Source organism: Crinia signifera, chromosome 1 (assembly GCF_055691185.1).
Source record: "Crinia signifera chromosome 1, ASM5569118v1, whole genome shotgun sequence".
Lineage (NCBI taxonomy): Eukaryota > Metazoa > Chordata > Amphibia > Anura > Myobatrachidae > Crinia > Crinia signifera.
This window is the reverse complement of record NC_139217.1, coordinates 41,757,121-41,778,356: the sequence shown is the minus strand read 5'-3', so window position 1 is coordinate 41,778,356 and position 21,236 is coordinate 41,757,121. Positions and strand designations below refer to the sequence as shown.

The 21,236-nt window shown below is 49.6% G+C and overlaps 1 protein-coding gene across 1 annotated transcript in view; it reads left to right on the top strand.

The window, feature by feature from the left end:
* Positions 1–21,236, top strand: part of EXOC6B (exocyst complex component 6B) — a 191,683-nt gene that overhangs the window by 37,419 nt on the left and 133,028 nt on the right. Inside the window, exons 2-4 of the mRNA XM_083188828.1 lie at positions 9,649–9,814; positions 13,692–13,739; positions 14,823–14,913. Coding sequence (XP_083044954.1) covers positions 9,649–9,814; positions 13,692–13,739; positions 14,823–14,913 — 305 coding nt within the window. The remainder of the gene's footprint in view (positions 1–9,648; positions 9,815–13,691; positions 13,740–14,822; positions 14,914–21,236) is intronic.

The window sequence follows — 21,236 nt, the reverse complement described above, 5'->3', positions numbered from 1 at the left end:
GGGGTGCACATGTAGTGTATGACTGGTGCGTGACAGAAGCGGCAGGGGTGCACATGTAGTGTATGACCGGTGTGTGGCAGAAGCGGCTGGGGTGCACATGTAGTGTATGACCGGTGTGTGGCAGAAGCGGCCGGGGTGCACATGTAGTGTATGACCGGTGTGTGGCAGAAGCGGCCGTGGTGCACATGTAGTGTATGACCGGTGTGTGGCAGAAGTGGCCGGGGTGCACATGTAGTGTATGACCGGTGTGTGGCAGAAGCGGCTGGGGTGCACATGTAGTGTATGACCGGTGTGTGGCAGAAGCGGCTGGGGTGCACATGTAGTGTATGACCGGTGTGTGGCAGAAGTGGCCGGGGTGCACATGTAGTGTGTGGCAGAAGCGGCCGGGGTGCACATGTAGTGTGTGGCAGAAGCGGCCGGGGTGCACATGTAGTGTATGACTGGTGCGTGGCAGAAGCGGCCGGGGTGCACATGTAGTGTATGACTGGTGCGTGGCAGAAGCGGCCGGGGTGCACATGTAGTGTATGACTGGTGCGTGGCAGAAGCGGCCGGGGTGCACATGTAGTGTATGACCGGTGTGTGGCAGAAGCGGCCGGGGTGCACATGTAGTGTGTGGCAGAAGCGGCCAGGGTGCACATGTAGTGTATGACCGGTGTGTGGCAGAAGCGGCCGTGGTGCACATGTAGTGTATGACCGGTGTGTGGCAGATGCGGCCGTGGTGCACATGTAGTGTATGACCGGTGTGGTAGAAGCGCCTGTGGTGCACATGTAGTGTATGACCGGTGTGTGGCAGAAGCGGCCGTGGTGCACATATAGTGTATGACCGGTGTGTGGCAGAAGTGGCCGGGGTGCACATGTAGTGTATGACTGGTGTGTGGCAGAAGTGGCCGTGGTGCACATGTAGTGTATGACTGGTGCGTGACAGAAGCGGCAGGGGTGCACATGTAGTGTATGACCGGTGTGTGGCAGAAGCGGCTGGGGTGCACATGTAGTGTATGACCGGTGTGTGGCAGAAGCGGCCGGGGTGCACATGTAGTGTATGACCGGTGTGTGGCAGAAGCGGCCGTGGTGCACATGTAGTGTATGACCGGTGTGTGGCAGAAGCGGCTGGGGTGCACATGTAGTGTATGACCGGTGTGTGGCAGAAGCGGCTGGGGTGCACATGTAGTGTATGACCGGTGTGTGGCAGAAGTGGCCGGGGTGCACATGTAGTGTATGACTGGTGTGTGGCAAAAGCGGCCGGGGTGCACATGTAGTGTATGACTGGTGCGTGACAGAAGCGGCAGGGGTGCACATGTAGTGTATGACCGGTGTGTGGCAGAAGCGGCTGGGGTGCACATGTAGTGTATGACCGGTGTGTGGCAGAAGCGGCCGAGGTGCACATGTAGTGTATGACCGGTGTGTGGCAGAAGCGGCCAGGGTGCACATGTAGTGTGTGGCAGAAGCGGCCTGGGTGCACATGTAGTGTATGGCTGGGGTGCACATGTAGTGTATGACCGGTGTGTGGCAGATGCGGCCGGGGTGCACATGTAATGTGTGGCAGATGCGGCCGGGGTGCACATGTAATGTGTGGCAGAAGCGTCCGGGGTGCACATGTAGTGTGTGGCAGAAGCGGCCGGGGTGCACATGTAGTGTATGACCGGTGTGTGGCAGATGCGGCCGGGGTGCACATGTAATGTGTGGCAGATGCGGCCGGGGTGCACATGTAATGTGTGGCAGAAGCGTCCGGGGTGCACATGTAGTGTATGACTGGTGTGTGGCAGAAGCGGCCGGGGTGCACATTTAGTGTATGACCGGTGTGTGGCAGAAGCGGCCGGGGTGCACATGTAGTGTATGACCGGTGTGTGGCAGAAGCGGCCGGGGTGCACATGTAGTGTATGACCGGTGTGTGGCAGAAGCGGCCGGGGTATACACGTGCTGCGTGACCTGTGTATGACTCTGTGTGACTGTGCCTTTGATGGGGAATGTGGAAAACACTGAATTCTCCTGTGGGCTGCGTTGCACAATGTGTAATGTAATGCAGGAGCCGGCTCCTCTCATTCTCATGTCATGGCCACTGTACTGAGGTTTCTACACTTAATGCTGAATTCTTGTCACCAAGCCGGGCAGTAAAATATTCTGCTGGAAATGAGAAAATAATTCCCTGCAACTGAAGTGCGGTGGGCTCGCATGTAATAGTAGGAGACACGCTCAGCATTCTTCCAGGCATGTTTGTTTACTGCACATAACCATGTACACAGAGTTACACAAACTGCGCTCTTGTGGAATTGGGCTGGGCATACTGTGGTCCTCCATATGCTGTAGAACTACATATCCCAGCATGTCCCATAGCATGGCCTACTGGCAAAAGTGTGGCAGGGCGCGCTGGGATGAGTAGTGCCATAGCTGCCTACCCGAGGCAGAAGTTACCAAGGGCCTGATTAGTAACAGAGAGGAGGACCGCTACAGAGCGGGAGGTGGAGCAACGCTATCAAGCTATGTTATAGGAATTTAAAGCAATCCGATCATGGCTGCTTGGATGGGTTAGTTAAGGCTGCCAATCACAAAATTATTGGCCAATCACTGCCTTGGATGGATGACATTTCTGACCCTACTAATTCACAGTTTTCCCCGTTCCCTTCTAGGAAACATTAGGAAACGTTACCGGTACTTAGGATGCCACACTTGTCGGCTGCAGAATGTTTTTTTTTCCCTCTGTTATTTTAAGTTTGAATTTTTAACATCATTGGAGGTCAATTATATTCTCCACTCGGCCGGAGCGCTCTCCTAATCAGCGCGGCGCTAATTCGGAGAAAGCAGGTACTCGCTGGTGTTAAGTCATGAGTACCGGCATTTTCCGACTTAAGTGCCCCGCAGCTGTGCCATGCTCAGGCTAAAAAAAAAAAAAAAAAGCATGGACGCCCTAGTTTTGTCAGATATCTGATTGCACCCCAGGACTGGTGTGAGCAGAAATACACTACTTGGTGGTCGCAGCGAGCTGATTGGAATAGCGCTGGGAGCTATATAAACCATCCATATGCACGGCACCCGCGTCTCCCCATACGGAGCAGTGATGTCCCCTCTCTCCTTCGCTTACCTGCATTATTGCCCCGGCATTCCTCTGCGCCATCTCTCTGCCCTCACCACGGACAGCCCGGCAAACCGCAATGCCAATGACTAACAGGCTGCCAAAGTGTGAGAGCTTTTCCATCATAGTTTGTCCCTGAGAGGCCGGTGTAATACGTGCTTTCCCCCTGAGTGGAGCAGACCTGTGCTGGTCACAAGCGGCCTTACATTATTGTCCTATTTGTCACCACATCTGCTGGGAATCTGTTACTAAATATACCAGGGGTTCTTCTACAATCATTTATTTATTAACAGGTTATTATATCTCCTGCACATAGCCCAGAAAACTGGACCTCCGGGGCATCATGCAAACTGCAGACATGTATGTCCTGGACAGAATCACATGTGCTGCTTACCACTGTCCAGCCTTAGTGCTGCTTACCACTGTCCAGCCTTAGTGCTGCTTACTCACCTGTTCTTGTCTAAGGATGCAGGTCCCCTATCTCAGTGCTGTCAGGTGTAGCAGGACTGTGCCCATCTATTTAACCTGACTTACAATTGGCACAGTAGATTACTTAATAGAGGGTAAATGTGGAGCAGTTACCACTGGGGCGACCATTACTGTATGTCCTCATTAACCAAGATAGTCCCTGAGCCTACAGAGCTTCCCCTGACTATACTTGTAGTTTGAGTATTTGTGCGGCATTAATTGTTGTGTGACTGTGCGAGCAGAGCATTATGTGTGGAGTCTGTATATTGCAGTGATGGGGTGAGCGGAGCATTATGTGTAGAGTCTGTATATTGCAGTGATGGGTGAGCGGAGCATTATGTGAGGAGTCTGTATATTGCAGTGATGGGGGGAGCGGAGCATTATGTGTGGAGTCTGTATATTGCAGTGATGGGTGAGCGGAGCATTATGTGTGGAGTCTGTATATTGCAGTGATGGGTGAGCGGAGCATTGTGTGGAGTCTGTATATTGCAGTGATGGGTGAGCAGAGCATTATGTGTGGAGCCTGTATTTGCAGTGATGGGGAGCAGAGCATTATGTGTAGAGTCTGTATATTGCAGTGATGGGTGAGCAGAGCATTATGTGTAGAGTCTGTATATTGCAGTGATGGGGGAGCAGAGCATTATGTGAGGAGTCTGTATATTGCAGTGATGGGGGAGCGGAGCATTATGTAAGGAGTCTGTATATTGCAGTGATGGGTGAGCGGAGCATTATGTGAGGAGTCTGTATATTGCAGTGATGGGGGAGCGGAGCATTATGTGTGGAGTCTGTATATTGCAGTGATGGGGTGAGCGGAGCATTATGTGTGGAGTCTGTATATTGCAGTGATGGGGGAGCGGAGCATTATGTGAGGAGTCTGTATATTGCAGTGATGGGGGAGCGGAGCATTATGTGTGGAGTCTGTATATTGCAGTGATGGGGGAGCGGAGCATTATGTGTGGAGTCTGTATATTGCAGTGATGGGTGAGCGGAGCATTATGTGTGGAGTCTGTATATTGCAGTGATGGGTGAGCGGAGCATTATGTGTGGAGTCTGTATATTGCAGTGATGGGGTGAGCAGAGCATTATGTGTGGAGTCTGTATATTGCAGTGATGGGTGAGCGGAGCATTATGTGTGGAGTCTGTATATTGCAGTGATGGGTGAGCGGAGCATTATGTGTGGAGTCTGTATATTGCAGTGATGGGTGAGCGGAGCATTATGTGTGGAGTCTGTATATTGCAGTGATGGGGTGAGCAGAGCATTATGTGTGGAGTCTGTATATTGCAGTGATGGGTGAGCAGAGCATTATGTGTGGAGTCTGTATATTGCAGTGATGGGGTGAGCGGAGCATTATGTGTGGAGTCTGTATATTGCAGTGATGGGGTGAGCATAGCATTATGTGAGGAGTCTGTATATTGCAGTGATGGGGGAGCAGAGCATTATGTGTGGAGTCTGTATATTGCAGTGATGGGGGAGCAGAGCATTATGTGTGGAGTCTGTATATTGCAGTGCTGGGGTGAGCGGAGCATTATGTGTGGAGTCTGTATATTGCAGTGATGGGTGAGCGGAGCATTATGTGTGGAGTCTGTATATTGCAGTGATGGGGTGAGCGGAGCATTATGTGTGGAGTCTGTATATTGCAGTGATGGGGTGAGCAGAGCATTATGTGTGGAGTCTGTATATTGCAGTGATGGGTGAGCGGAGCATTATGTGTGGAGTCTGTATATTGCAGTGATGGGTGAGCGGAGCATTATGTGTGGAGTCTGTATATTGCAGTGATGGGGTGAGCAGAGCATTATGTGTGGAGTCTGTATATTGCAGTGATGGGTGAGCGGAGCATTATGTGTGGAGTCTGTATATTGCAGTGATGGGTGAGCGGAGCATTATGTGTGGAGTCTGTATATTGCAGTGATGGGGTGAGCGGAGCATTATGTGTGGAGTCTGTATATTGCAGTGATGGGGTGAGCATAGCATTATGTGAGGAGTCTGTATATTGCAGTGATGGGGGAGCAGAGCATTATGTGTGGAGTCTGTATATTGCAGTGATGGGGGAGCAGAGCATTATGTGTGGAGTCTGTATATTGCAGTGCTGGGGTGAGCGGAGCATTATGTGTGGAGTCTGTATATTGCAGTGATGGGTGAGCGGAGCATTATGTGTGGAGTCTGTATATTGCAGTGATGGGGTGAGCGGAGCATTATGTGTGGAGTCTGTATATTGCAGTGATGGGTGAGCAGAGCATTATGTGTGGAGTCTGTATATTGCAGTGATGGGGTGAGCAGAGCCATTATGTGTGGAGTCTGTATATTGCAGTGATGGGGTGAGCAGAGCATTATGGGCCTTATTCGAGTTCACTCTTTCAGATAAAATCCTTCTTAGATGGACAAAACCATGTGCACTGCAGGTGGGGCAGATGTAACTTGTGCAGATCTAATTAGATTTGGGTGGGGTTTTACTTCAAAGTGAGATCTATATTGCAGTGTTAAAATAAAGCAGCCAGTATTTACCCTGCAAAGAATCACCAAAAAATCACCAAATCTATTTCTATCTGCACATGTTACATCTGCCCCCCTGCAGTGCACATGGTTTTGTCCATCTAAGAAGGATTTTGTCAGAAAGAGTGAACTCGAATAAGGCCCTATGTGTGGAGTCTGTATATTGCAGTGATGGGGTGAGCAGAGCATTATGTGTGGAGTCTGTATATTGCAGTGATGGGTGAGCGGAGCATTATGTGTGGAGTCTGTATATTGCAGTGATGGGTGAGCGGAGCATTATGTGTGGAGTCTGTATATTGCAGTGATGGGTGAGCGGAGCATTATGTGTGGAGTCTGTATATTGCAGTGATGGGTGAGCGGAGCATTATGTGTGGAGTCTGTATATTGCAGTGATGGGTGAGCGGAGCATTATGTGTGGAGTCTGTATATTGCAGTGATGGGTGAGCGGAGCATTATGTGTGGAGTCTGTATATTGCAGTGATGGGGTGAGCAGAGCATTATGTGTGGAGTCTGTATATTGCAGTGATGGGGTGAGCAGAGCATTATGTGTGGAGTCTGTATATTGCAGTGATGGGGTGAGCAGAGCATTATGTGTGGAGTCTGTATATTGCAGTGATGGGTGAGCGGAGCATTATGTGTGGAGTCTGTATATTGCAGTGATGGGTGAGCGGAGCATTATGTGTGGAGTCTGTATATTGCAGTGATGGGGTGAGCGGAGAATTATGTGTGGAGTCTGTATATTGCAGTGATGGGATGAGCAGAGCATTATGTGTGGAGTCTGTATATTGCAGTGATGGGTGAGCAGAGCATTATGTGTGGAGTCTGTATATTGCAGTGATGGGGTGAGCAGAGCATTATGTGTGGAGTCTGTATATTGCAGTGCTGGGGTGAGCGGAGCATTATGTGTGGAGTCTGTATATTGCAGTGATGGGTGAGCGGAGCATTATGTGTGGAGTCTGTATATTGCAGTGATGGGGGAGCAGAGCATTATGTGTGGAGTCTGTATATTGCAGTGATGGGGTGAGCAGAGCCATTATGTGTGGAGTCTGTATATTGCAGTGATGGGGTGAGCAGAGCCATTATGTGTGGAGTCTGTATATTGCAGTGATGGGGTGAGCAGAGCATTATGTGTGGAGTCTGTATATTGCAGTGATGGGTGAGCGGAGCATTATGTGTGGAGTCTGTATATTGCAGTGATGGGGTGAGCAGAGCCATTATGTGTGGAGTCTGTATATTGCAGTGATGGGGTGAGCAGAGCATTATGTGTGGAGTCTGTATATTGCAGTGATGGGGTGAGCGGAGCATTATGTGTGGAGTCTGTATATTGCAGTGATGGGGTGAGCGGAGCATTATGTGTGGAGTCTGTATATTGCAGTGATGGGGTGAGCAGAGCATTATGTGTGGAGTCTGTATATTGCAGTGCTGGGGTGAGCGGAGCATTATGTGTGGAGTCTGTATATTGCAGTGATGGGTGAGCGGAGCATTATGTGTGGAGTCTGTATATTGCAGTGATGGGTGAGCGGAGCATTATGTGTGGAGTCTGTATATTGCAGTGATGGGTGAGCGGAGCATTATGTGTGGAGTCTGTATATTGCAGTGATGGGGTGAGCAGAGCATTATGTGTGGAGTCTGTATATTGCAGTGATGGGGTGAGCAGAGCATTATGTGTGGAGTCTGTATATTGCAGTGCTGGGGTGAGCGGAGCATTATGTGTGGAGTCTGTATATTGCAGTGATGGGTGAGCGGAGCATTATGTGTGGAGTCTGTATATTGCAGTGATGGGGGAGCAGAGCATTATGTGTGGAGCCTGTATATTGCAGTGATGGGGGGAGCGGAGCATTATGTGTGGAGTCTGTATATTGCAGTGATGGGGAGCAGAGCATTATGTGTGTGCCATGTATATTCCAGTGATGGGGAGCAGAGCATTATGTGTGGAGCCTGTATTTGCAGTGATGGGGTGAGCAGAGCATTATGTGTGTGCCATGTATATTCCAGTGATGGGGAGCAGAGCTTTGTGCTTGGGTCTCTCCTGCAGTGCTATCTGTCATTGCCTTGTTCATACTCCTGTAGCTCAGTGTTTCCCTCTCTGTTCCTTGGCTCTTCTCTGTCATCATACAGTGTAATATCTCCTGCACCCCGGTGATACGTGCGCGTCTCCTCCTGGTTCTGCTCCTATTCCTCTCACATATGTGTTTATGGCTCTTGTCAGCACTTCCGCGACAATATTAATCACAAACAAGTTAATGTAAACCGCATGGTCCTAGTTCCGCCTGTGTAGCACCCTTATGTCACTGGGCTTTATTCAATGCGGCCGGCGAGGGGGTTAAACGGCAAGGATTGGCGAAAATAAGCCGTTTAACCCCCGCGCAGGCTGCTGACCCTATTCAACATTCCGGGGGAATCCTCGCCGTCCTCTTCCCCCAAACGGCGAGGTACGTGGCTAATGCAGGGAGCCCAGTGCATTTAGCCGTGAGCCTCGCTGTTTTGCCGGCCGCACACGCCATTTCCACCTCACTGTAAAAACCCAGCGAGGTAGAAGCGGCGTGTGCAGGGGGTCAGTTGAATACTGACCGGCGAGCTGTGACGGCGAGCAGTCAGCACTGCTCACTGTCACAGCTCACAAAAGAGCATTGAATACTGCCCACTGTGGGGTAGGTGTATGAAGCAGTGATAAGGGAGGAGAAGTGAGCCAGAGGAGAAGTGGCCCATGGCAACCAATCGGCACTGAAGTAACAGCTATAATTTGCATAATAGGAAATTATACAGAGCAGCTGATTGGCTGCCATTGGCCACTTCTCCTCTGACTCACTTCTCCTCCCTTATCACCGCTTCATACATCTACCACACAGTGTACATACTACCATTACTCTCCCATTATGTGTGACCCACTGAAGTCAGCGCTCAGTTTGCACTGCTCCGGCATCACAGAACCTTGACTAGGATAGTGTTACAGATGTCTGTCCTCCTCTGTGATGGCTGGTAATACCTGCTGCATGCATGCCGCCTCCTTGTCACCATGTTATATGTAGAGAAAGGTGATAATTTGGTTATCTTCAGGGCGCCTGTTCTATAGCTTCGCTGGTAATGTCTGGGACGTAACTTTTATACAAAAATTATTTTTATAAGCTGTGAACCAAATGCCCTTGGGCTGGTCTGTTCCCATCTGAAGCTGTCACTGTGAAATGTATGTTCTATATAATATGATGTATTACTTCTAAGGAGAGTTTTTGGGGCTTCCTTATCTTTGTGATGGAAGAGTGTGTCTGTATACATGGCCAGTAGGTGGCGCTGGAATGACAGTCAGTGATATACAGAGAGCCCTGGTGATATCCACTGCGACTGTTCTATCTCTTATATTAGTCAAGTATTGGAATGAATAATTTATTGATTTGCACAAGATTCTTATTGATGTGCTGAGAGATTTGTAAGCCTTGGAGAGTGATAAAGTGCAGAGAGAGAAACGTCTAGCCAATTGGCTCCAAACTGCCACCTTTCGAACACATCGCACTTAGGAACTGATTGGCTGGTACTCTATTCTCTGCACTTCACCTCTCTCCAAGGATATATGTCTAATGTGACACGTGCCACACATTAATACGCATCCTGTCTCCCCTTCACGTAGGTCGGTATACGATGGAGAAGAGCACAGCCACTTTATGGAGAAGCTGGAGGCGCGGATCCGGAACCATGACCGCGAGATTGAGAAGATGTGTAACTTTCACTATCAGGGGTTTGTCGATTCCATCACGGAGCTGCTGAAAGTGAGGGGGGAAGCGGAGAACCTGAAGGTAAGGCGAGCCTTGCACTGACGACGTGTCTCACTGACGTGCACACCGTTCCTTTCCTCAGTGCACTTTTCTTGTCTTAGCTGCACTCAGTCAGGCACCGTGTCAGAGATTTTCCTCTGTTGAGTTTATATATACTTCTAATTTATAACTTGCTGCTACAACAGAAAGCCGATATAACTGTCAGAGCCTTGCAATGTTTGCTGGTCTGGTGTCTCTCGCTGACCCCTGCATGGTAGGGAGTAATGGGCAGTCTGACCCTTCCTGTTGTGCAGCATACACAGTCTTCCCCTCACTGTAGCAGGTGAACCATAGGGACTCTGCAGACCTGACATCTTATCCTGCTCTCATTTGTACTGCTTTCAGACTGCAAACCCGGGACCAACCCTGTATTTTGAACACGGGTACATCCCTGCTGTGACCTGGGTCAGACTCCTTTTGACACCTTTCACACTGCACTTCAACCCGGGTTATTCCCTGGTTGTTCGCTTTCACACTGGACCCGGGTCAGCAGAACAAACCCTATTGGTGTCATTAAAAGTGGACTTTTTTCAGGCTCACAAACATGACCTCACAAACGAAAAGTGAGGGGCTGAGAGGAATACTGATTGACGCCTATATTTTGTGCAGGGGGAGATCTACTGTTCCTGTCATTTGTCTGCGCACTTTTTCCTCTCCCCTTATATTCAGCTATTTCCTCACCTTCTCATATGACCACACTGAGGACATGGCTGTGCTACTGCCGGAATGCTGCCTCAGACGTGTGCTCTGCAGTGTGCTGCTTGTTTTACTGGTCTCTGGGCTCTGACCTCATGAAAGAAGACGGAGAAATCAGGCAATAGCTGCGTTTGATGCGGTGTTTAATAACCTGGGTAGGAAGCTTTCAGACTCCACCCCAACCCGGGTTAGAGCCGTGTTCAAGACCAGGGTTGAAATGCAGTGTTACTCAACCCGGGAATTTTCACAGTGGCACTTTCACACAGCACCTCAAACCAGGTTGGATACACAAGGAGACGGCAATAACCCGGGTCCAGAGTGCGGTCTGAAAGTGGAATTATTAGTCAGAGCAATTAAGAGACAATTCACATTCCCTTCCACTTTATCCTAGGGGTAAGGAAATATGTAGCTACTGGGGTAACTTCTGGCTCCCCAGCCACAGGAGAGCACAGCTATTTCTGTCCTTAGGAAACATCAGGCCGTTGTGTTGTGTTGGTATGCGGGGGACCAGGCCCTGTGTATCCGCTGTGGTTTCAGAGCTTACCTTCCATTGCACTGGTTATTTCTAGCCCTTTTTTACAGATTCAAAGGTAACAATTGCAGCTGGCTCTGTTCTATAAAGAGCAGTGTTTCCTAATAACAGGTTGCTGTAATGTGTTGTCCCGCGTCCTTGTGTTTCAGCAGCTGTATTGTATACAGTCCTAGAGGTGATCTGCTGAACGCTGGATCACCGAGGCTACAAAAGTCATACATAATATCTTAACAAAGATTTCCACCCTCAGATGATTTTAGTTATTACAGTACCCCCCCTGCATCCATTATCTCATGGATATAACCACCAAGACTATACAATATGGTCATATTACTGCATGTTTTAGTACAATAGCTTTGCCTTAAAATGAAAGCTCCAATCCCATGTTTTTCTTCAAATAGCAAGTTCAGTCCTTTTATTAAATTAAATTATTAAGGGTTAGCTTGAAGAAGCTAGTGCGAAACACGTGTTCTAACTAGGGTGGCCAATCCCGGGATCGGGATCGGCGGGATCCCGGGATTTGGCCCCTAAAACGCTGGGATTTCAATCCCGGGATTGGCTAAAGCTAGTGCTCAGACGCTGCCCGGCTTCTCCTGTCCCGGGCAGCGTGGCTCTGCGCAGCGTGACGGCGTCAGAGGTCACGCTGCGCAGGCCACACAAACAGCCGCCTCATCCGTGCGCACCACGCTGACCTCCAACCGCCTTGATGATACCGCCCACCCAGGCTGCCTGCACTGGCCTCTTACTGGACCCCGAAGCATCGCCCGACGAACCAGCCAGTCACCCACCCAGGCTGCATCCTCCTCCATGCCCAGCTCCATCGCCCACCGGCCCGGCCGCACCGCAATTGTAAGTAAATATGCGGGCGGCCGGGGCGGGATTTTGTATAGGAAGCCGATCCCGGGATTGGGCATTTTTCAATCCCGAATCCCGGGATTGAAAAAATGCCCCGGGATTGGCTTCCCTAGTTCTAACCTGTGTTTTATAGAGTCAGACACAGGATTGTATGTGTGTGGAGTAGGAATTATACCTCTGTTATACTGTTATAAAATTCTCTTAAGCTTATACTATGTGACCTACCCTGCAAAACAATATCTAAATACTAAGGGTGCCTAGCTTGTTCTCATACCAGCAGGTGGCAGTATTATACTGCACACTACAAATAGAAAACAACCATTGGACGCCATAGTAGAAGTAGCATTTGAACCAACTAAGCTACATTGTAATACATTATGCTTCAGTGCTACAAATTAACAATACACTGTCTCAACACAGTGCATGCAATATAACAACAGATATTACCATTCTGTGGAACACTAAAATCTGTACTGCATTAATAATACAGGCTGAATTGCTGAACCAGGATAGAGATTATTACCCTTCCTGTACAGATTATGTCAGCATAGATTATATGTGCAATAAAATCAACGAATTATCACCTCATAGGAGAAATCCTATTTACGTCTGAGGTGACTGACAGTATCCACAGATGTGCATAGAACCTGCAGCAGCATATTACAATAAGGGTGCAATAAAGGTCCAGTATAGATACGCCAACAATTGAGTATGATTAGCCAATAGAGGCAACACTTAAATATTTGATACCCATTAAGGGCCAAATCATACCATAGTGTGTATCTGGGTGATAAAACCCCAAGCTTATAAACGGGCACCACACCATACAATCCGGTCTACCTATATTTTAAAACTATTGTACACGTATTCTTATCTTTATCACTAAATGTACGTATTTGTTGTATGTCACAAATTTTAACCTCTTGATTTCGCAAAATCACAGTGGGTACATCCTGAATCCCATCCACAATAAAGATTAAAAGGATTCCCCACTTAAGTTATAAAATCCCAACAAATGACTCATTAAAGACTAAAACTATCTCAAATGTATGTGGTGTGCATCCGCTACGACTACTTTCCTTTCTCTTTCTTGTTGTAACTACTGTATCTAGTCGATAGGATAGCACCCCCCGCTAGCAGAATATTATATAGCGGACCACACCCTGATCCAATAGGGTAACAATTCATCTTCTTTTTGTGTGCAGATCTCCACCCAACCCCCCTTAAACTTTTATTAAATGTATCTGATGTGTCATTATTTTTTTTTCAGCTGTCCTCATGATCTCTTTCTCAAAATCTCTCTGCAAAGTAGACCAGTATGGCTGCCGGTTACGCACAGACCGATTCGCGGCTTTTCTCATATTAAGTAAAAAAGTAGAGGGGGTCCTGTCATGGTCCCCAGAGCATCTACTCACTAATCAGGTGTTATGTGACTGTGGTTGCCATGGTAGTATCATGACACTGGAAACTGCAGAATATAAAATCTGTAGTAGTAGAGTCCCGAAAAAAAAAAAACCCAGACCATCAGATTCTTTTTTTATAGCTCACCAGAGTTATTGATTATTTGAATACACCTTTCTTGGCGTAAGATGTGTGCCGTTTGCAGAGGTGTATTCCCTCATCTTAGCTTCTCAGCACAGGCCACCTTTTCAGGATTTCCTTGATATGGCATAGCTGCATGTTGATAACCTAATTGTTTTCTTACACTTTACATTTGCTATATATGGATTATATGTGTTTAAGCACATAATTAGAATGTTTTTTTATCTATTTCAGAACAAGGTGACTGACACTAACAGGACGCTGCAGCTGGAGGGGTCAGAGGTAATGTCCTGTCTGGTGTATATATAGGCATAGACAGGTATTTCATGCCCTATCATCCACTAGGGCGTGGTGGGAGAATAAAATCGTGTGCCGAGCGTAGCGATGCACCGCGCCCGAAGCATGGCGAGTGAAGCGAGGGGATGCGGTGCACTTCAAACTGTGTCCATGTTGACTGTGTCGACATTCGGTTAAAAAAAACAGTGAAAACCCCCATGTTGACCTTTGGACTGTCGATTTAGCCCATGTCGACAGAATGTCCTGTCGACCTTGACCCATGTTGGCCTTGACCCATGTCGACCTTGTGGTGTCGACCCAATGCTTGTCGACCTAGTTGTTGTTGACCAAACGATCCACACCCGCAAGCAGGGGCCCTGTCGGTTTCTGTAGGGTCACTGGGTGGTTGGAGCTAGTTTGCTGTAAGGACAATCTTGCACCCCGCACTGCTGGGTCAGAGTGGACTCACAAGGTTGAGCTTTCTTTTAGGGTCACTGGATGGGGTGGACTGCCTGGGCTAGGTCACTGGGTGGGGCTGTCTGGGTTAGGTCACTGAACATGGCTGGCTGTATTAGGTCACCGGGAGGAGCTGCCTGGGCTAGGTCACTGTGGGGCGGGGCTGCCTGGGCTAGGTCACTGTGTGGCGGGGCTGCCTGGGCTAGCTCACCAGGAGGAGCTGCGTGGGCTAGGTCACTGGGTGGGGTGGGGCTGCCTGGGCTAGGTTACTGAACATGGCTGCCTGGGCTAGGTCACTGTGGCGGGGCTGCCTGGGCTAGGTCACTGTGGGGCGTGGGTTGCCTGAGCTAGCTCACCAGGAGGAGCTGCCTGGGCTAGGTCACTGGGCGGGGTGGGGCTAGCTGGGTTAGCCCACCGGGAGGGGCTGCCTGGGCTAGGCCACTGGATGTGGTGGGGCTGTCTCGTTAGGTCTTTATTTTGGACAGAAGCATGGAATACTTGATGTAACGGTTTATGGCTGACAGCAGCAAATGTGTATTGGATTTGTGGCCTATGTAGTTACAGCAGCACTGTGGGCATGTTACAGTCTATAGCAATGAGTAACCATGTGTCCCTGGGGTTCTGTTCCTGTAGTTATTGTCCAGCATGAAGGAGCTGCAGCAGTGCCGCATCCAGCAGAGGAACATCACAGCTACAGTGGAGAAGCTCAGCATGTGTCTGCCCGGTAAGAGGCCAGCTGACCTCGGACCATTCCCTTACCTCTGTAATAACTCTGGGAAGGGATCACTCACAGGGGAGCTGTCATTATTACTGGGGTCTCACCACTCATAGATAGTAGTAATTTATGTATGTAGTGCTCTGTCTCCAATGGGACTCAAGGAAATGCTAGTAAACTCATATGAGGCTAAAGCCATATAGCAATATATATAGTAATACAGCATCTAGGGGACTAGTATATAGGCTACTGGCATTAGTGTGTATTGTCTCCCTGTAGTTGTCCCACAACACATTGCAGCAGTATTGGTTGTACGCCTGTAGTTGTCCCGCAGCACACTGTGTCAGTATTGGTTGTACGCCTGTAGTTGTCCCGCAGCACACTGCAGCAGTATTGGTTGTACGCCTGTAGTTGTCCCGCAGCACACTGCAGCAGTATTGGTTGTATGCCTGTAGTTGTCCCGCAGCACACTGCGGCAGTATTGGTTGTACGCCTGTAGTTGTCCCGCAGCACACTGCGGCAGTATTGGTTGTACGCCTGTAGTTGTCCCACAACACACTGCGGCAGTATTGGTTGTACGCCTGTAGTTGACTCGCAGCACACTGCGGCAGTATTGGTTGTACGCCTGTAGTTGACTCGCAGCACACTGCGGCAGTATTGGTTGTACGCCTGTAGTTGTCCCACAACACACTGTGGCAGTATTGGTTGTACGCCTGTAGTTGTCCCGCATGCACACTGCGGCAGTATTGGTTGTACACCTGTAGTTGTCCCGCAGCACACTGCGGCAGTATTGGTTGTACGCCTGTAGTTGTCCCGCAGCACACTGCAGCAGTATTGGTTGTACGCCTGTAGTTGTCCCGCAGCACACTGCGGCAGTATTGGTTGTACGCCTGTAGTTGTCCCACAACACACTGCGGCAGTATTGGTTGTACGCCTGTAGTTGTCCCACAACACACTGCGGCAGTATTGGTTGTACGCCTGTAGTTGTCCCGCAGCACACTGCAGCATTATTGGTTGTACCAGGGGCGTAACTATAGCACCGCAGCCCCTGCGGGGGGGCGCTGTGCATGTGGGGGCGCCGGGGGCTGCGGTGCTATAGTTAACCCCCCAATCCCCCGCAGACTTACCTAACGCGCTGGTCCCGGCGGCTCCGTTCTTCTGCTGAGGACCACCAGAAAATGGCCGCCCCCATATAGCACACAGTTCTCTGAAACTGTCTGCTGTATGGGGGCGGCCATTTTCTGGTGGTCCTCAGCAGAAGAACGGAGCGAGCCGCCGGGACCAGCGTGATAGGTAAGGGAGGGGGGGTTTGCATGGGCGGAGGCAGGGGGGGGGGGGTAGGGGTGCTTAGCTGGGGAAGGGGGGCGCCCAAAACGTAGCTACGCCACTGGGTTGTACGTCTGTAGTTGTCCCGCAGCACACTGCGGCAGTATTGGTTGTACGTCTGTAGTTGTCCCGCAAGACACTGCAGCAGTATTGGCTGTATGCCTGTAGTTGTCCCGCAGCACACTGCGGCAGTATTGGTTGTACGCCTGTAGTTGTCCCGCAGCACACTGCGGCAGTATTGGTTGTACGCCTGTAGTTGTCCCGCAGCACACTGCGGCAGTATTGGTTGTACGCCTGTAGTTGTCCCGCAGCACACTGCGGCAGTATTGGTTGTACGCCTGTAGTTGTCCCGCAGCACACTGCGGCAGTATTGGTTGTACGCCTGTAGTTGTCCCACAGCACACTGCGGCAGTATTGGTTGTACGTCTGTAGTTGTCCCACAACACACTGCGGCAGTATTGGTTGTACGTCTGTAGTTGTCCCGTAGCACACTGCGGCAGTATTGGTTGTACGCCTGTAGTTGTCTCGCAGCACACTGCGGCAGTATTGGTTGTACGCCTGTGCAGTAGTCGCACTGTGTTTCGGGGCAGCGGCGCTGCCTGCAGCTGTATACTGGGTGACCTCTGCACTGGTTTGGATGATCATAGTGTTACATGGATTGTGATCTAACTATGAACATAGGGAAGATGGAGAAACAAATAGTGTGATATTGCCAGGGATAACCATTTATTAATACAAAAGACACTCAAAACACAATAAAATATTTTTTACACACAATAATAAAATTTGGACCGATTTGTAGGGTCTCCTTAATATTATGGGTGGGGGCAGTGTTCCCTCTAAGCTGTGCGCGTGTGCGCGTGCACACAACTCGACGAGCGTGCGCACAGACATTACAACAGAGCGCACAAAGCAGCAGTGGTCCGTTTTTGCAGTTGTGGACTCAATTAATGTGTGTTTCACCCATTAAATGCATTGTGTGCTGTGTTTTGAATGTTCAAATGTTTAATATCATTTTGAAGTAAAGTTAACACAAATACTGAACGTCATTTTCCAATTATATATAAGGGACGCACAAAAATTAAAATTTCACCTACATGCAGCAGGAGCCACTGCAGTCATTACATGTGGGGATAGAGTAGGTGTACTGGAGGAGTGGCACTTTAAGAAAACTTTACTGCTGCAGGCTCCTCCCTCCTCTATCCCCGCCCAGACCCCAGTCTTAGAAAAAGTGCCCGGAGGAGTAGGTTCTCTGGGCCTATACTCCTCAGGGAGTTAGGTCTTTTTACTTTTTATTTTTCTTTTTCTTTTGAAAATATTTTTATTTTTTGACTGCTGATCACAGGCAGACCCCTCCGCAGGGTCTGCCTGCTCCGTGGGATCTGGAGGGGGGCTGGTCGCCACTGCCCGCAGTGCGCCTTCCATGCACCCGGCCACCGGTGCCACCGCATCGGGGACCCGCCGCAGCTGCACGCGGCTCGCGTTACGGGTCCAAGGCCTGGCCACTACTCCAGAAAAGAAGGCAGCATCGCTGCAGGTAAGCGGCGCTGTGCGCCGAAATGTGGCCTGAGACGGGCGGGCGCACCCGTTCTCTCCTATGCAGCAGCCAGTGTACTGACGGCCGCCATTTTGGTGTGCGTCAGCGGGGACAGTATCAGAGCGGAGGCTGTACACAGCGCTCCGCTCTAGTGAATCTACGCGCCGGAGGGAGAGGGAGGGCTTAGGTGACGTCACCAAGTGCCGTCCTTTCTCTTTCTCCTCTCTCTCTGCCGGCGCCATTGCTGTTGCACCGCGAGGCTGACTGAGGGACATCGTGTACCGCGCTAAGCGCACGCACTGCAGTCCAGCGCCCCCCCTTACTTCTACAGAGCAGGTCTGTAAATTACTGGGGGATTATTTTTGTGCACAGTTTACAGAGATTGTGCATAATCTCTGATACAAGGGCGGAAGGCTCCCCCTCCCTATCCTAGCTCAGCTCCGCTGTTTTAGGAATAGTATCTGTTGCTTACAGTCTGTGCAATCTTGTTTATTTGTGTCTGTGTGTGTGTGTGTGATTCTATAACTAATCTCATACACTGACAGTATGGCAGGAAAAGCTGCCTCCAAAGCTGCCCTTAAGGTTTTTACATGTAAGGCCTGTAAGGAGCAGTTCACCCAGCATATAAAGGGTGTTTCTTTGTGTGAATCTTGCTATAAAGCAGAGCACACACAGGAAGTGGAGCCTCAGACACAGACTTCTCAGTCAGATTCTTCTGAGCCTTTACTACAAAATGTGTTGGCTGGATTGGCTGCAGAATTAGCTGCTTCCAGGAAGGACAGGGAGCGTTTTCATGCTCACCTCTCCATTATGGGTTCTACTGAACCAGCCTGGGTTAAAGACCCTTATGCAGTCTATGGCCTCTGGGTCCAACCCAGTGGCTGGCCCTTCACGGCCTCCACAAAAACGTCCTAGATCTCCCATAGGTTCAATACAGGGAGCTGATATTGATACTGATGGGGATGAGGATGTGGATTTACTTCAGGTAGATGAACCTGAACACATTCAGGATGAGGCGCTGCAGCGTGATGATCCTCAGGGGGTAGAGGGCCTGATTCAGGCTGTTCGCACCACACTTAATTTGGTGGAGGAGGATGCTCCTGTTCCTTTGTCCATATTTGGTCGGACACAAAAGCAGCAGGTTACTTTCCCTGATTCGGCTGAATTGGACAGACCTCTTATTAATGTATGGAAAACGCCAGACAGAAAATTCCAATTGTCTAGGCGCATGAAGCTACTTTACCCTTTTTCTCCTGAATCTAGGGAAAAATGGGAGACTCTGCCTCCAGCTGATGTCTCGCTCTCCAGGCTCTCCAAGCGTACCACGCTTCCAGTTCCGGCTGCTGTGGCTCTAAAGGAGGCTCCTGACCGTCGTCTTGAGACCACGGTAAAAGCTATTTATACCACGGCAGGGGTCTTACTCAGACCAGCCTTAGCTTCAGCCTGGGTCAGTAAGGCCATGGAGAAATGGGCTGAAGAGCTTGCTTTGGGTTTACAGAGCGGTAGGCCCCGTGAAGAACTGCTACAGCTGGCTCTGTATGTTAAGGATGCAGCTGTCTATACAGGAGAAGCTGCTTCAGATGTAGCTGAGTTAGGTGCAAAAATCTCAGCTTCAGCTGTATTAGCCAGACGTACTATCTGGTTAAGATCTTGGCAGGCGGAGGCCGACATTAAAAAGGCAGTAGAAGCTTTGCCTTATGCGGGAGATATGTTGTTTGGCCCTGAGCTTGACAAGCTCATTGCTCAGGCTACAGGAGGTAAGTCTACCTTCCTTCCTTCGGCCACTCCCCCTCCGAAAAGACAATTTACACCGTCCTTTCGGGCTTTTAGAGGGGGCGCCTCATTCAGAGGACGTGCCAGGGGGGGCTTTTCGTCCTTTCGAGGGCGTAGTGGCAGAGGTGCCACAGTTACCTCTACCCGTCGTGCAGAACCCAAGGTTGCAGACAAACCTGTGGCATGACGGGCTTCCCGCCCATTTGGGGGACCCCAAGGTGGGCGCAAGGTTATCCCTTTTCGAGAACGTCTGGAGGTCTCACTGTCGAGACAGTTGGGTGCTTCAGATTGTGGAACACGGGTACAAACTGGAGTTTGTTCAGGCTCCGCCGAACAGATTTTTTACAACAGGCCTGCCTGCTTTAGCAACAACACAAGCAGCTTTGGTCAACTCCATTCAAAGTTTTTTACAAGCAGGGGTCATTATACCTGTCCCCAAAGCTCAGGAAAAGCTGGGTTATTACTCAAGTCTTTTTCTGGTACCGAAGCCGGACGGTTCGGTAAGGCCCATCCTCAATCTGAAGCACCTCAACGATTACATCGTGTACCACAGGTTCAAGATGGAATCCATAAGGTCAGTCATTGCAAGCCTGGAGCCAAGGGAGTTTCTCTTATCTCTGGACATAAAGGATGCCTATTTGCATATTCCGATCTGGGAACCACACCATCGGTTCCTCAGGTTTGCTATTCGCAATCAGCATTACCAGTTCAGAGCACTCCCTTTCGGTCTTTCATCAGCTCCAAGAACCTTCACAAAGGTTATGGCTTGCATGATATCAGCCCTTCGGATTCAGGGGATAATGATTGTGCCCTATCTGGACGATCTACTCCTAAAAGCATCCTCACCTCAGAAGCTACAACAGGATGCCCGGACTACCTGCGACTTCCTGGTTCAGAACGGATGGATCCTGAACTTCAAAAAGTCACAGCTGGAACCAACACAAGTGATCTTGTTCCTGGGTCTGTTGTTCGACACTGTTCAGGAAAGGGTTTTTCTGCCATTATCCAAAGTCACAGTTATCCAGCAGAGGGTTCGTCAGGTTCTGACGCCTCACAGAGTATCGGTGCATTTATGCACGAAGCTGTTAGGCCTGATGGTGGCAGCCTTCGAGGCCCTATCTTACGGAAGGTTTCATTCCAGGACCTTCCAAGGCAATCTTCTGGCTCAATGGTCGGGGTCCCATCTTCAGATCCACAAGACCATTGTTCTTTCCAAGGAAGCTCGACTCTCTCTTCAGTGGTGGCTGGATACATCCAACCTTACCAAGGGTCGCTCCTTCCAGTCTCAGGTCTGGACTATGGTGACCACAGATGCCAGCCTTCGGGGTTGGGGTGCGGTCACGCTGGGTCGCACTTTCCAGGGTCTTTGGACCAGCCAGGAAGCCCGGTTACCCATAAACATCTTGGAGTTACGCAGAAAACTTTTTTCTCCACTGCAGTAACTGCGCCTAGAGCAGCAATGAAGATTACAAACCACAATGAGGGATAGTTCGGTCCCTCTACACAAATGATACAAAACACAAGATGCAGTGTGATCCTCGTAGCGCTCAAAGTTATAGATACATATAAAAAGGAAGATAACAATAAAAATTTATAATAAACCAGTAGTTACGTGTTCATATGCCTCATATGTTCCAGGTATGGAATGTACACCATCAGAAATTCCCGGGTGATTCGTACATAAAAAAGAAAAAAG